This window comes from Rhizopus delemar, genomic scaffold, assembly GCF_000149305.1.
Source record: "Rhizopus delemar RA 99-880 supercont3.11 genomic scaffold, whole genome shotgun sequence".
Lineage (NCBI taxonomy): Eukaryota > Fungi > Mucoromycota > Mucoromycetes > Mucorales > Rhizopodaceae > Rhizopus > Rhizopus delemar.
In genome coordinates, this window is record NW_027137837.1 from 611193 (window position 1) to 624250 (window position 13058).

The 13058-nt window shown below is 38.2% G+C and overlaps 5 protein-coding genes across 5 annotated transcripts; 4 read left to right on the top strand and 1 right to left on the bottom strand.

Annotated features, from left to right (window-relative positions):
- Positions 1-905: 905 nt before the first annotated feature.
- Positions 906-1937, top strand: RO3G_12915 (uncharacterized protein; the record flags this gene model as incomplete). The annotated part of the gene is made up of 1 exon (XM_067667499.1): positions 906-1937. The coding sequence occupies one exon, from the start codon at positions 906-908 to the stop codon at positions 1935-1937; it is 1032 nt and encodes a 343-aa protein (XP_067523600.1).
- A 2389-nt stretch (positions 1938-4326) lies between these two features.
- Positions 4327-5253, top strand: RO3G_12916 (uncharacterized protein; the record flags this gene model as incomplete). Its single annotated transcript, XM_067667500.1, has 1 exon — positions 4327-5253. The coding sequence occupies one exon, from the start codon at positions 4327-4329 to the stop codon at positions 5251-5253; it is 927 nt and encodes a 308-aa protein (XP_067523601.1).
- A 1076-nt stretch (positions 5254-6329) lies between these two features.
- On the top strand, positions 6330-8367 carry RO3G_12917 (uncharacterized protein; the record flags this gene model as incomplete). Its single annotated transcript, XM_067667501.1, has 7 exons — positions 6330-6373; positions 6436-6524; positions 6584-6683; positions 6742-7057; positions 7122-7593; positions 7776-7849; positions 7993-8367. 7 exons carry the CDS (start codon positions 6330-6332, stop codon positions 8365-8367), a joined length of 1470 nt encoding a protein of 489 aa, XP_067523602.1.
- A 531-nt stretch (positions 8368-8898) lies between these two features.
- Positions 8899-9081, bottom strand: RO3G_12918 (uncharacterized protein; the record flags this gene model as incomplete). Its single annotated transcript, XM_067667502.1, has 1 exon — positions 8899-9081. One exon carries the CDS (start codon positions 9079-9081, stop codon positions 8899-8901), a length of 183 nt encoding a protein of 60 aa, XP_067523603.1.
- A 2169-nt stretch (positions 9082-11250) lies between these two features.
- RO3G_12919 (uncharacterized protein) lies at positions 11251-12693 on the top strand (the record flags this gene model as incomplete). Its single annotated transcript, XM_067667503.1, has 5 exons — positions 11251-11262; positions 11726-11968; positions 12008-12142; positions 12224-12629; positions 12677-12693. The coding sequence occupies 5 exons, from the start codon at positions 11251-11253 to the stop codon at positions 12691-12693; spliced, it is 813 nt and encodes a 270-aa protein (XP_067523604.1).
- Between the last annotated feature and the right edge of the window lie 365 nt (positions 12694-13058).

Genomic DNA, 13058 nt, shown 5'->3' on the forward strand with positions numbered 1-13058 from the left:
TGAAAACGATTAGCTGGTCGTTTCTTTTAATGATAAACATTCATCTATAGTCCAGAATACGCATCTTCAAATTGAATAATAAAAGGCTATATCAAATACTTATAGTTTCTAAGAGAGCTATAAAAACAATGACGCTGTCTATTTTTTCTTGTTTATATTTTTACAGTGGTTCCACTGCCAATTTGAGGATTTTATAATAAAATTGGGGGACTAACGAAAAAATTTGTAATGAATGTTTGAAGTTCAATTCGCGGATTTGCAAGAAATAATTTCATCATCTAAAAAATGAAATCGTTCATCTTGAAGGAAGACGGCAAGAAAATATTTATGGCAAGAGCTGAAGCAATGGGCATTGTTACTGCGTTGATAGCATTGGTTTCAGCATGACTACAATTGATAGTGAATTGAGAAGGAGAAACGATCAATCCATTATCTTTCATGAAATTCAACCATTGAGCAATAAGTCCATTACCGAGTTCAACAATAAGTGTGCCGACTTCAACAATAAATGTACCGACTTCAGCAATAAGTGTACCGACTTCAACAATAAGTGTACCGGACGGAACTTTTTTCCGCTTTCCAATACTTTCTATAAACTTTTTCCTTTTTTGGCAAGCGACGCAAAGGCACTTTCATACATTATTCAAAACCACATTCCTACATCACAACCACTGACAATAGTAAATGCCACCCACGAGAGGCCCTTACAATAAGGCTCAACTACCTACTCTCACAGAAGAGCAGCTGGTTGAACTTGACACATTTTTCAAAACCTACCGTAAACGAATCACATGTCCTGCGTGCAAGGCGACCCTACTTTTCATCGCCATGGCTCATCTTCACGCGATCCAACTCAACCACAGTTTATATGCACTTCTTGCCATAAATATATTAAGGCACACCCTATGTACCAACTTTTACAGTGTACAGCTACTTTTGACGAACAATCGTCTCGATCACCTCACAATGTGGAACTTTCGAACACTCTCGAAGATTCTAACACAGCTAACTCAGTACCCACCCAACTATCAACTGTGACTGAAGATTCGCAACCATTGATTATACAATTACAAAAAACAGTTGAATATTTGACCGCCGAACTTTCTAAGGCCCATGAAGCTATTCAGAAGCTGCAGAACCAAATAACCACTATGTACAAGCAATCACCCCAAGCTCACCAACAGGCCTCGTCGGATGAGTTTCCTACTATTCCGGAATCTTCACAACGTATCGGCTTCCCGGACGCACCTTGGCACAATAAAGCCAAGTTAGATTCCCTCAAACAGTCGATGCCCCGCCAAAGAGAACTACGCCGTGTTCAACGTGAAGCGGCTGCCGCACGTGTCTTCCAACCACCATCTCCAAACCAAGGCTTCAAATACCTCTACATCCCTACGAAGGCTCGTATCCCTGTTGGAACCCTCCGTACAACTTTCCGCCGTCTTGGTGTCAACAATGCGCGTCTTCTAGACATTCACTACCCTGCACGCCACACAGCCACTATCCTCATCCACAACGACTATGAAAACGAATTTATTGAACTCTTAACAAAACATCGAATTACACCTAAAGAGAACTTTAATCCCAATAGTGGATCCATCCTTGAAGACCCAAACCTCGCCTCTCTCTCCACTACAGAATGTGACAAAATTGCTAAAGAACACCAAATTACGCGCCTTGAACGTGCCGTACAACACATCCGTGCTCCAGTCAAGTATGCTGTGGCCCGCTTCTTCTACGACAAACAATGGATTTCCAAGAAATTCTATGACACACTTGCCTCGGCTCGTAACCCTCACTTATCAAACATTTTTGATCAATCACCTGCCTCAGACGAAGATACCTCCAACGCGCATGACTCAGACGACATCAATATGATCACCGATGAAGAACCTGTTCAGCCTGATGATCGAGCTTCTCTTTCCTTGCGTAATTAATATAATGAGTCCTCTCAGAATCTCATTATTCAATGCAACCGGAATGCCAAAGCAATCTATCTATCCAATCCTGCAACCCTTACATAATTCGGACTTACTCTTTCTCACTGAGACTTGGTTACTATCCCCCACAAGATACAAGACTACCTGGGCCGAATATTACACCTATGGTATACCACGGAACTCTATCACGGGTATTGGACAGCTTGGTCTGGCTCTCCTGGTGAATCCGCGATGCAAACTACCAGTCTACCAAATTACTCATACTCACTCCCTATTAGCTAAGTATTCTTTATTTATTGTCTTAGCCTCTAAAATATTGATCCACTGCCTATATTTACCACCCTCTTTAGATGATGAAGAAGTAACAACGATACTAGATACACTACCTTTGCAATACACTAATACGACCAATACTATATTATGCGGTGATTTTAATGCTCGCCTGGGATCTTACACAGGCGACACTCGAATAGACCCGCGAGGGCGAATTTTCTACAACTGGATGTGCTCCCATAATCTTATACTCTGGAATCAACGTCTTACATATGGACAACCTACCTCGTATACATATCAGGGTACAAGCATCATTGACTTTTTTCTCAGCAACAACGAATTGATCTCGCCATCTATACACATCAGGCATGATCTTTCTCTCAGTTCAAACCACAAGTTCATGTCAATGTCATTTGACTTGCCCTCTAACCTCCAAGTCCATTTACCTCCACAACGCGTTACCTGGAATATTGGAAAACTCAAACATCCACGTTTCAGAAACTCTTACAAAGAAGTATTCACTGAAAATTTACAGATAATACTACCCCACCAGTCATCACTTTCTGTCCCTAATAGAACTGAGGCTTGTCAATACATTGATTCAATACACCAACAACTATGTGACACTATTTACGACAGCCTGGATAAGATTTGTGGTAGACGCTCACCACCAACGGATGAATGGCTTAAGGATCTTTGGACAACTGAAATGACAGCCGCTTTTAACCGTAAAGAATATTATTACAAAAAGTGGAGGAAAGCACATGGTCTCAATGCACTACGATTATGGGTAGCACATCAGGAAGCTCAAGCGAAATTACGTCAACTCATTCTAAAGAGACGTCGCGAAACTTGGCGCTGTTTCTGTGACCAAATGTCCCAGGGAAACTACTCCAAGGCAATCACTAAATTCAGCCGTATCAGAAAAAACAGAACTATCAAGCCCACCTTTTCTCATATAGAGGGACCACAGCGTGCTGCTGATGTAATGGCGCAACACCTTCAACGCACTTTTGCTGGTGATTTACTATCTCACTTTACTGAATCGACGCCATCCATCAGCCATAATGAACCATTTGATACAGACACATGTCCTTTTACTATCGAAACAGTTAATAATGCAATTGCACATCTACCCCGACGGAAAGCACCCGGTGTAGACCATCTTACTATAGAAACAATCCTACCTATCACTGATCGTTTAACACCAATTCTGGTGTACCTGCTTCAACTTTGCTGGCGATGGAGCCACACCCCTCTGTCATGGAGAGTCGCTCAGGTTCTTCCCATATATAAAAAAGGCCCGGTAACTGATCCAGGAAACTTCCGTCCGATTAGCTTAACCTCTATTTTCAGAAAAATCGTATAAAAATGTCTATATCCTGAACTAGTCGATCAAAGCCCTACACTTGATATTGCACAGGGCGGTTTCCGTGTAGCCCGCAGTACACTTGATCAAGCACTGTCCCTCGTTGAAATATGCTCTATTCTACGCAAACACCATAAGGTCACTCCAACTCTAGCGTTCTTAGACATTAAATCTGCCTATGATACTGTTGACCGTCGGCATGTGTGGCAAGCTTTAGAACAAAGTCTTGAACCGGCACTACTCAACTTGCTTAAAAACCTTTTTAATGATGTCCAGATTGAAGTCCTCCTGGGGAATACTAAATCTTCCCGATTCTCACCTGCTACTGGTGTGTTGCAAGGTTCGATTCTGTCTCCTTTCCTATACTCAATCTACATTAACCAATTGCCAAATCTTCTACGAGAGCACCCCCTTGCTGATGGTTCTCAGACTAATCCTATTGAATTTGCTTTATCAATCAACTGTCTCCTGTACGCTGATGATGTGGTACTAATAGCGTCACCTCAACATCTAACGACGCTCCTACAAAAATGTGAAGACCATAGCTATCAATTAGGTTTTCGTTGGAACCCCCTCAAATGCGCAATACTGTCCCCCTCCTCTGACGCTCAAGACTATGCTCTCTATGGAATTTCACTTACACGTCAAGTTTCATTCAGCTATTTAGGCATTCCGATCAGTCCTGGAGGATACCTTAACACAAAGGAACTTATCCAAAATAATATCAATAAAGCACTGAAGACCATGAACCAAATGACAGCCATTGGTGTGAATCCTACTGGGTTTGATAAACTCACCTCCACGCGGTTTTATTCCCAGATTGTTCGTCCACAACTTGAATACGGTCTTGCCATCAGTGCGGTGAAATCCAGGGAACTTCAGAAGATAGAATCTTGCCAAAACCAATGTCTACGTCGAATATTTGGGGGCACTTCACGCTCGTCCATCAAGGTCATGCTACATCTAGTAAATCAACCAACAATGAAGGAGCGTATCCACATCTTACAAGCCAAATTCTTGCTTCGAACTATTGATACACCTGATGATACTCTTATGTTTAGACTGCTTCCTTACATTCGAACGTCAACAAGCCACTCACAATGGTACAAGCTCACTACTTCCCCTCTATGGAGGCTCTGCGCTGAAACCGATCCTGATCAACTTGATCGACGCAAGTTCAAAGCAATCCGTAAATATTACCTACAAGAATCTTTTGAAAACCGCCGTGCAGACACTAACTCTATCCTTCTCTCCGCTTGCCGCCCTCAATTAGTCGCGGACCCCATCCTCTGGCTACCGATGTCATACATTGAACGTAGCCGATTGATTCGTTGGCGTATGGGCTGGTTGCCTGGTGGCCGTCCCAAACCATGTATCTACCATCCTCGTGACCTGATCACTCGATCGCATGCTATTGCCTGTCTAAATATGCATCATCGGTTTCTTATGCCAAGCACTGTCTCTGACCCTTTATCTTATCTCCTCAATCTCCTGCCTACTTCAAGGAAGAAGCCTACTATACAACGTCGATCAAAATATTCAGCATGGTTTATTCGATGGCCGATCATTTGCCAAATCTTACATGAACTGGACTACCTCCACCATGACAAAACCGCTCCTGAAATTCCACCTCTGGGTACTAAACTATTGCATTGGCTCAGCTCTACTTAATTTCGTATCGTTTGTTACCGTATCTTCTTCATCTTCCCATCTTTATCCTTTTTCCCTTTTTGACTATCAAAAAGGTTTTTTAGCTCTTTAACCATCTCTTGATCTGACCCGGGCAATACAATAATTTCCATTATTATGTGCTCAATTGGGTTATTTTAATTCTCAGATAAATAAAATATTCTTTAATCGTACTAAAAATAAGTGATGTAATTTTCAAAGTGATTAAATGTTGTGTCTTCGGATTTCCTATTATCCTTGAATTTGGTATCATACTCTCTTTTTTTTTCATTAATACACTATCCAATCTCTAGGACACTTATTTTATGAATATTTAATGAGAAAACCCTTTCTATTACTAAATATGACTTCATTCTATAATTATATTAATTCTCGCGTTGGTTGCTCTGTCAAGGAATCCAGCATAAAGAACATCCCTTACTTCTCATAATACAGCAATAAGGTCAAAGTTGCCAATCAATAATTTAGAGCAGTTGATAGCCATACCAGGCAATTGCCACACTACTGTGGAATGCACTGATGTATTTAACTTGATTCTGGATTGCGTAAAATAATAAATGCTTGAAAGTAAAAATTGTGGACAAATTTAATTATTTGTCCTTTGCAATACATTATTTCCTTTTATTTTTTTTTGTTTATTTTCTTATATCAATGATGATCCAAAAGCTATTCGCTGTTAATATAGTTGGTATTTGAGCTAAACGATTGGATAAATTAAGCTAATAACTGCCTGGTTTTTTGTACATTAACAGTATTTGTTGTTATAATGCAATTTTACTATGTTTATGTATAGAAAGTATACATTATTTATTTACAAGTATAGATTATCGATACTATTAAAATAGAATAATCCTTTGAATACACTTCATACTTTTTTTATACTTCATTTATTATTAACAAAGCTTCTAAAAAAGAAAAAGAATAAAAAAAAAAAAAAAAAAAAAAAAAAAGAAACAAAAAGCGCACAAATTAAACCGCGCTTAAATTGAAAAAAAAACCTGCAATAGAAAAGAACTCGAGGCTTCCTTTTCTTTTTTTTTTCTTTATTTCATATAAACATGGGAAAAAGTATAGAAGAAGCTTACGCGAAATGGAGATCCAAGTAAACAAAAACAAACAAAAAAAAATAGGATCCCAATTATAGTTTTAACAAAAGACATATAGATATTTAAGGTCTTATGGAGACGGATATTTTATTTATTATAAAGAACCCAGTGAAAAAGCCGCAGAGCAAACATGTTCTGAAGCACATGGTAAAACAAAAAAGAAAAGAGATATAAGTTTATACAATGTGTTTGACACATATGCTTAGGATACGGTATGCTTATATCTGTTTTGAAGCGTAACCAACAAGATTTTGATGGACTTTATCGTTATTTCAACCAATGGAAAAATCATAAAGGTTTAATGCAGTAAAGAATATATAAATAGTGTTCTACATATGCACAATGTCTAAAAATAAAAACTTAGATGGCAACAAAAGACAACCTCTCACGGACAATTTGTACCGGGTGATGAAGGCGGAGACCATTGTGCAACAGACGGAGATGTAGACATCGCTACAGCCCTTTTCTTGGCAGCCAAGGTATGGGGAAGAGGTGGTGCACAAGGTGAAATTGATTATAGAGCGGCTGCTGTCAACCTTGCTCGTTCCATCTGGGACCATTGCTTTAACCATGAGACCTATATGCCACTGATCGGTGACTGGGCAGACCCTGGAGATGAAGCTTTTGCACTAACGCGACCTAGTGATTTCATTCTCAGTGGCTATTTACTCTTTTATTATGTAAGTTTCTGTTTTCAACGGAATAGTATTGGAGACGTCGATTTACAGAAAAGATATGATATAGGAAGATACGGAACGTCAACAAATATGGGGAAATGTAGTGAATGCGATTGTAAACACTTGCCAAGGACAGCTTGCGATGAATCCTCAAACAGGGCTAATAGCTGATTTTTTAACTCTTGATCCCAGAACAAGAGCATACAATCCAGTCCATAAAGAAGTACTTGAGAGTAAGCATGACCCAGATTATAACTGGAACTCATGCCGTGTACCTTGGCGATTGGGCCACTATTATATGCTCTCAAAGGATCCTCGTATTCGACAATTACTTGAAACTCAAGCCAATTTTTTTGCTCATCAATTAAGTAGGAATTCTGGTGATTGTCCTATTCGAGCTGGTTATCATTTGAATGGACAGCCCTATGCAGATTACAGCGACATGGCTTTTACTGCACCTGTGAGCTTCTTGTTTTGGGTGCTTGATTGGCGTCAGCAATTAGACCAAGTGATGAGATATATTGATGAAGATAATGAATGTACTTATTTTGGTGAATCCATTGCTATGCTTGGTTTCTTACAAGCACATGTTCCTTATTAGCTCTCCTTGTTGCTCCCTTTTCACTCCTTAATTTACGCATATACACTATAAATATATGTAGAATGAGAAATAAAAAAAAAAGCCATCTTTTTTATTTTCTCTTTATGATTTCTTTAATAGCAATTCTAGTATTTATAACTATTGTGTTGGCTAAAGATCTCTTGACCCTTACAAGTCCAACTCCTAATCAATCAGTGACTCCAGGTCACTTGTTGTCTTTTAATTATACAATGAATGCTATTTTTACTAGTAAAATATTTATGCAATGCTAGCCATTTATTCAACAGTTCCTTATTTATAGATTCCCAACAACAACAACAGCAACAGGTAGTTTTAGGGATACACACCAAATTATCCAAATGCACTCGATGTCTATTTCCAATGGACTGCTAAAAATGATAGCCAACATATGATTCAGTTCACAGCCGCAAAGGGACTTATTACAGACTCAGTTAGTACAAAAGACATGGTTTATGATCATGTATGGAGATTACCTAGTTGCCGTTTTTTTAAGCGATATCAGCCTGATCAGTGGAACTTTAATCTTTTATTTCAACCCATTTATGCTGAACCAAGCAATAGTACAACAAATATACCTTTGGGACCTCAACAATCTTCAATGACAATGCCGATAAATATTTCTGTGAATAACATGACAGATAGTGCTGCTGTTGGGAAAGGAAGTCATCATCGTCATCGACAAGAATGTTGATTGAAATAAAACCTGTTCTTTATATATTCATTTGCACATGCTTTGAGGCATTTTTTTAAATAGAGTAATAATTCGATTTGGGAATACAGTCATTCCAATGCCAAAAGGTGTTTTTATATATATACAAGTTGTTTCTTCGTGGGCCGCATAATGACGGACACTGTTAAAGTTACATATCAAACATTACAAGTAAAGAAAGATATAGGGAATAAAGAAAGTTGCACAGATACGTTGCAAAGTAGTGGATGAATTTGCTTTGATGTTATAGTCCATTCTCTTTGCCAATATGTCTTAACATGAGGGGCGTTCTGGCTGTCACTTTACTTGGCCAAAAGACAATGTCATCAAACACAAACTTCCAGCAAAAGCGCCAAAGAATGAGGGTGCGGCATGCAATAAAAGCGTGTAAGTCGAAACTCCAGCAAGGAAGCAGTTTTAGAGTGGTACTGGGCGGAAGGGAGATTGTTCTAAAATTAAATGTAAATCGGCGTGGTAAAAACCTTGGTAGGAACCTTTCCCAAGCAGGTTGCTTTAGGGGAGATGATCGGAGGAAATGTTCATCATTCTTGATGGCACCACATAAGAGACAGTCATTGTCCACGAAGCGTTGAGGAATGAGGCGGTTAAGGCGCGAGCGACAAGGTGGTCGTTTGCGGTAAATGCACCAAAGAATAGTGAGAGCTTGATGAGGCATTGATGAAGACCAGAAGACATTCCAAGAAGCTTTCCTAGCTCGAGGATAATCGCTTGGAAGGTTCTCTAGAGAGAGCAAATCGCGATTGCGAAACCATTTGGTATTCAGCTCAGTCCACAGAGTGCCACCGTGCGGATGTAGTCCAATCAAATCAAGCTACAGCGGAGTATGAAGAGATTTCTCTGTGAAAGTATGCTAGCCTGCTGTTTAAGTTTGATCACAATATTATCCAGATAATTAAACAGTTGAGTCCAGTTGCTGGTAAGTGGATAGCCTAAAAATATGGCTGCCTTCAGGTTGTATTTATTATGCCATAAGGGAATACCATTACTCTGAAGCATTTGAATTCAGTCTTGTTGCTTTTCTCCAGAGAGTGAAACAGTTAACATTTTATTGCAGTTGAGCCGTGCGTTAGTTACTCGTCCATATTGGGATAATAAAGACAGCAATGTATGTAATTCGTATAGGCGGTTCATAAATGCCAAGACATTGCCTGCATAAGCTAGTGCTTAAAGTTTTGTTGAACGTGACAGTTGAGGATAGGAATACCCAGCCGCGTGATTATAGAAAAAACCTGGAAGCAGTGGAGAAGACAATATAGACCGCAGCAGAGGTTCGACAGTAATATTAAACAATAATGGAGAGAGAGTGGATCACCCTATCTCAGTCCATGGCCTTATGGAGTAGAGCCAGACAGAAAGCCGTTAACATTGACGCAAAGTGTCGATTGAAAAAAAAACAGAGATATGATACAGGAGACAAGCTTAGAGGGGATACCAAAACGGCCCAGGCAAACACGCAAGTAATCTGGATGTACTCTATCACAAGCTTTTTCTTGGTCCAAAAGAAGCACAATACCGGTGAATTTGAAACTCTGAGCGAGATTCATCAGAAAACGAACACAAGCAATGAATCGACATGACATGGAACCAGTTTAGTACCGATTAGTGAGATGAAGAAGAATACCATTCACCCTCGTTACCAAAAGTCGAATAAAAACTTTTGCATTCACACAAATCAACGAAATAGGTCGCCAGTTTTTCAGTTGGCTTCGGTCACCTTTTTTGGGCAAGAGGACGATAATTGATTTTTGCCATGTTTTCGGAAGCTTTGCTTACTTAAATTTAGAGTAAAGTGTCGCACACCATATTTTTCATTTGATGATGTGGTTTTATGCAATTCATGTGTCGCATCAACATGAATGCGGATTAGTAAACTAAGATTATTATAAGGTTTTCGCACACCACAGGTTATATCTCAATCTATTTATAATGAGGCGTTGATCGTAAGATATGTCTTTTACTAAAATATAATTGCCAGAAAAGGATGTATAGCAAATATGTGGGAACCATTTACTAAAGCTGTTTGTATACATCAACCCCTTAAAGACTGGAAAGTTGACTCTCCAATGATATCAATCCTAATTGTCACATGCTTTCGTATGGCCATTTTACATTTGGAGAGTCTCATAGTGACATATCAACAAAGAGAAATAATCAATTTTATTACTTTAATTTGCATAGGAATCTGACAAAGCTGTCGGTTTGAAATGAGGTTCATGATAATTCACATAGCCTACGCATTCGTGTAAATCATAAAAAATATGGCGGCGAGGTGGCTGATTGTTTATAATTTGATTTTAAGGATGTGCATGAGTCCAGACTTTGTCACAGTGCGAGTTTATTGTGCATAGATCTTGTAAACGCATTATTACCTATAATCCTTGTTTTAAAAGTGTAACGTAGACGATGGTCTACCCGCTATTATCTTGGTCAATGGTTTTATCGCAGGTCTGCTTTACCATGCATTCAGCTGGAACGACGCCATGTCTTTATCATTAGTGTGCTAATAATTCAACTACATTGGAAAGAAACAGGCAATCAACCTTCCCTTCCACACTAACACCGATTTCGGTTTTGAAAATTTCGTAGCCCCTTCAACAATGGCAATATTTCTATCGAGTAAACCGTCTTCGACTGTATCATAAATCCTTTCACAAACTGCATCAATTTTAATGACTTGAACAACTTGACAACAATCAAAAAGTTATGTAACACAGTTTTAAAGAAAGGAATGACTGTCATATTTTAACATGTCAATAAGATACAGTCTTATTGTTCTAGACTACATCTTCACAAATGAGTTTGAATAAGAATGGATTCTGATAATTAGTAAATGTTCTGAATACTATGCTTCAATTAGTATCTAGGTAGTTTATTACTATGAAATTTGTCTTGTGTCAAACCATATCGGTCATAACTACCTTTCGCCATCTAATCTCAGGCCTTGCTCAAACTAACATAAATAGCCTCAAAATCTTTTTTAATAAAAGTATTCGGCTTTAGAACTATGGTTCGGTCTCGTTAATTCTTTTTTGTCCTTATTTTTATATTTAAAATAACTCAATGACTTTGGATATACTTAGTTCTTGTAAATCAGAGTAGGTGAACAATATCATTTACACTCTCATCAAGACATACGATAAAGAACATAAAGTGTACGAAATGAAGCAGAGTGGATCGAATCTCATTAAGAGGAAACGTTCTGAAGATGACTTCATAATGCTGCAAGTTCCCAAAGATATACAATCAAGACAGAAATTTCTGTTAGAGCACCTACTACATATATCAGATTCTAGCCCGTCAACCACAAACAACAATGTAGAAAATCCCTTCACCGCCCATCAGCCATATCACTTTGTACACAAATACCACAAGTGTTTCAAGATTCTTTACTTGCGATGTTGGTGAAGCATCTTCTCAAATCCAACAATTCCTAAGCTGTATCATCAACTTCAATGGATTGTCGTTATTAGTCACAAGCTTTGATGTATTTTACCATAATCACAAGTATCATGACGATTGTGCCCATTCCTTGAATAGAATTGACCGAGTAGCCACTACTAAGGTATTTCGCAAAACATACACAGATAAACAATTTATGGAGGTTCTAATATTTGCTGGTTATTACGAGTTATTGGTTGTTGGTGGATATATTCATAGACATGGGTCAATTACCCCATTTTTAGAATCCTCAATGGACAAGTTCAAACTGGATGAAGACATCACCACATGTATCAAGGTACCTGCTCTTGCTTCAGAGTTCATTTCTACCAGGCGTCTATTGGATCAGTATATAAAACGTCGCTCTCATCAATTATAGGAATTTTATTGTGCACGATTTTTTACGAAAGGTTTTTACCCTATTTCACATGTGGATCTAATGCGTCATGCTAGTCAGAATTTTAAGAAACTCAATAATCATCATTTTAACTCTGTTGTTCTTCATTTAATTTCGTCTTCAAAGGCGATAAAACATGATGGTTTAGAAGCCTTTTGGTCGTTCGTAATCCGTTTGCCTTTCTTCAAAACAAAGATGATAGCTGCCAGTACAACACCAACAAACTTTGCCGAAAAGTCTGATGTTTTGAAAAAGATTAAAGATGATAGTCCTATAGAATTTTTGATTCATATTCCTGGCTCTGTACAGATCAAAGCACCTTGCTTTTTCCTCTCACTTTATGATGAAACAGTTGCAAAAGACATTGCCCTTAAAATCATGACATCTGGTTTGAAAAAGAGATTCACAGTCAACATGACACTATTATTAATAAAGCTAAAAAGGATTTATAATTTCTTCGTTATGGTATTTATGCTACCATATTCACCGTTTTTCAACTCCTTTGTGTAGCTAAGGTAAGGTTGGTAGGTAAAATAAATAAGAATAAATTAGCAAGTTGTTGAAAATCCCTTAGGCTTTCGATAGTTTTATTAGAATAAAGATATGGTTATTAAAAACTGAAAGGATTGATTTACTGTCTAAAATATCAAACTATATATATTGTTTTGAATTATAGAATATAAGAGATTATATGGATTAAGATCAATCAATTTTGTCCGAATTTGAGTGACTTCATATTAAAGGAAGTGTTTGTTTGATATGAGAACCATCAAACGCATATATTATATGCTAACGTAACATTTCATGTGGAATACTG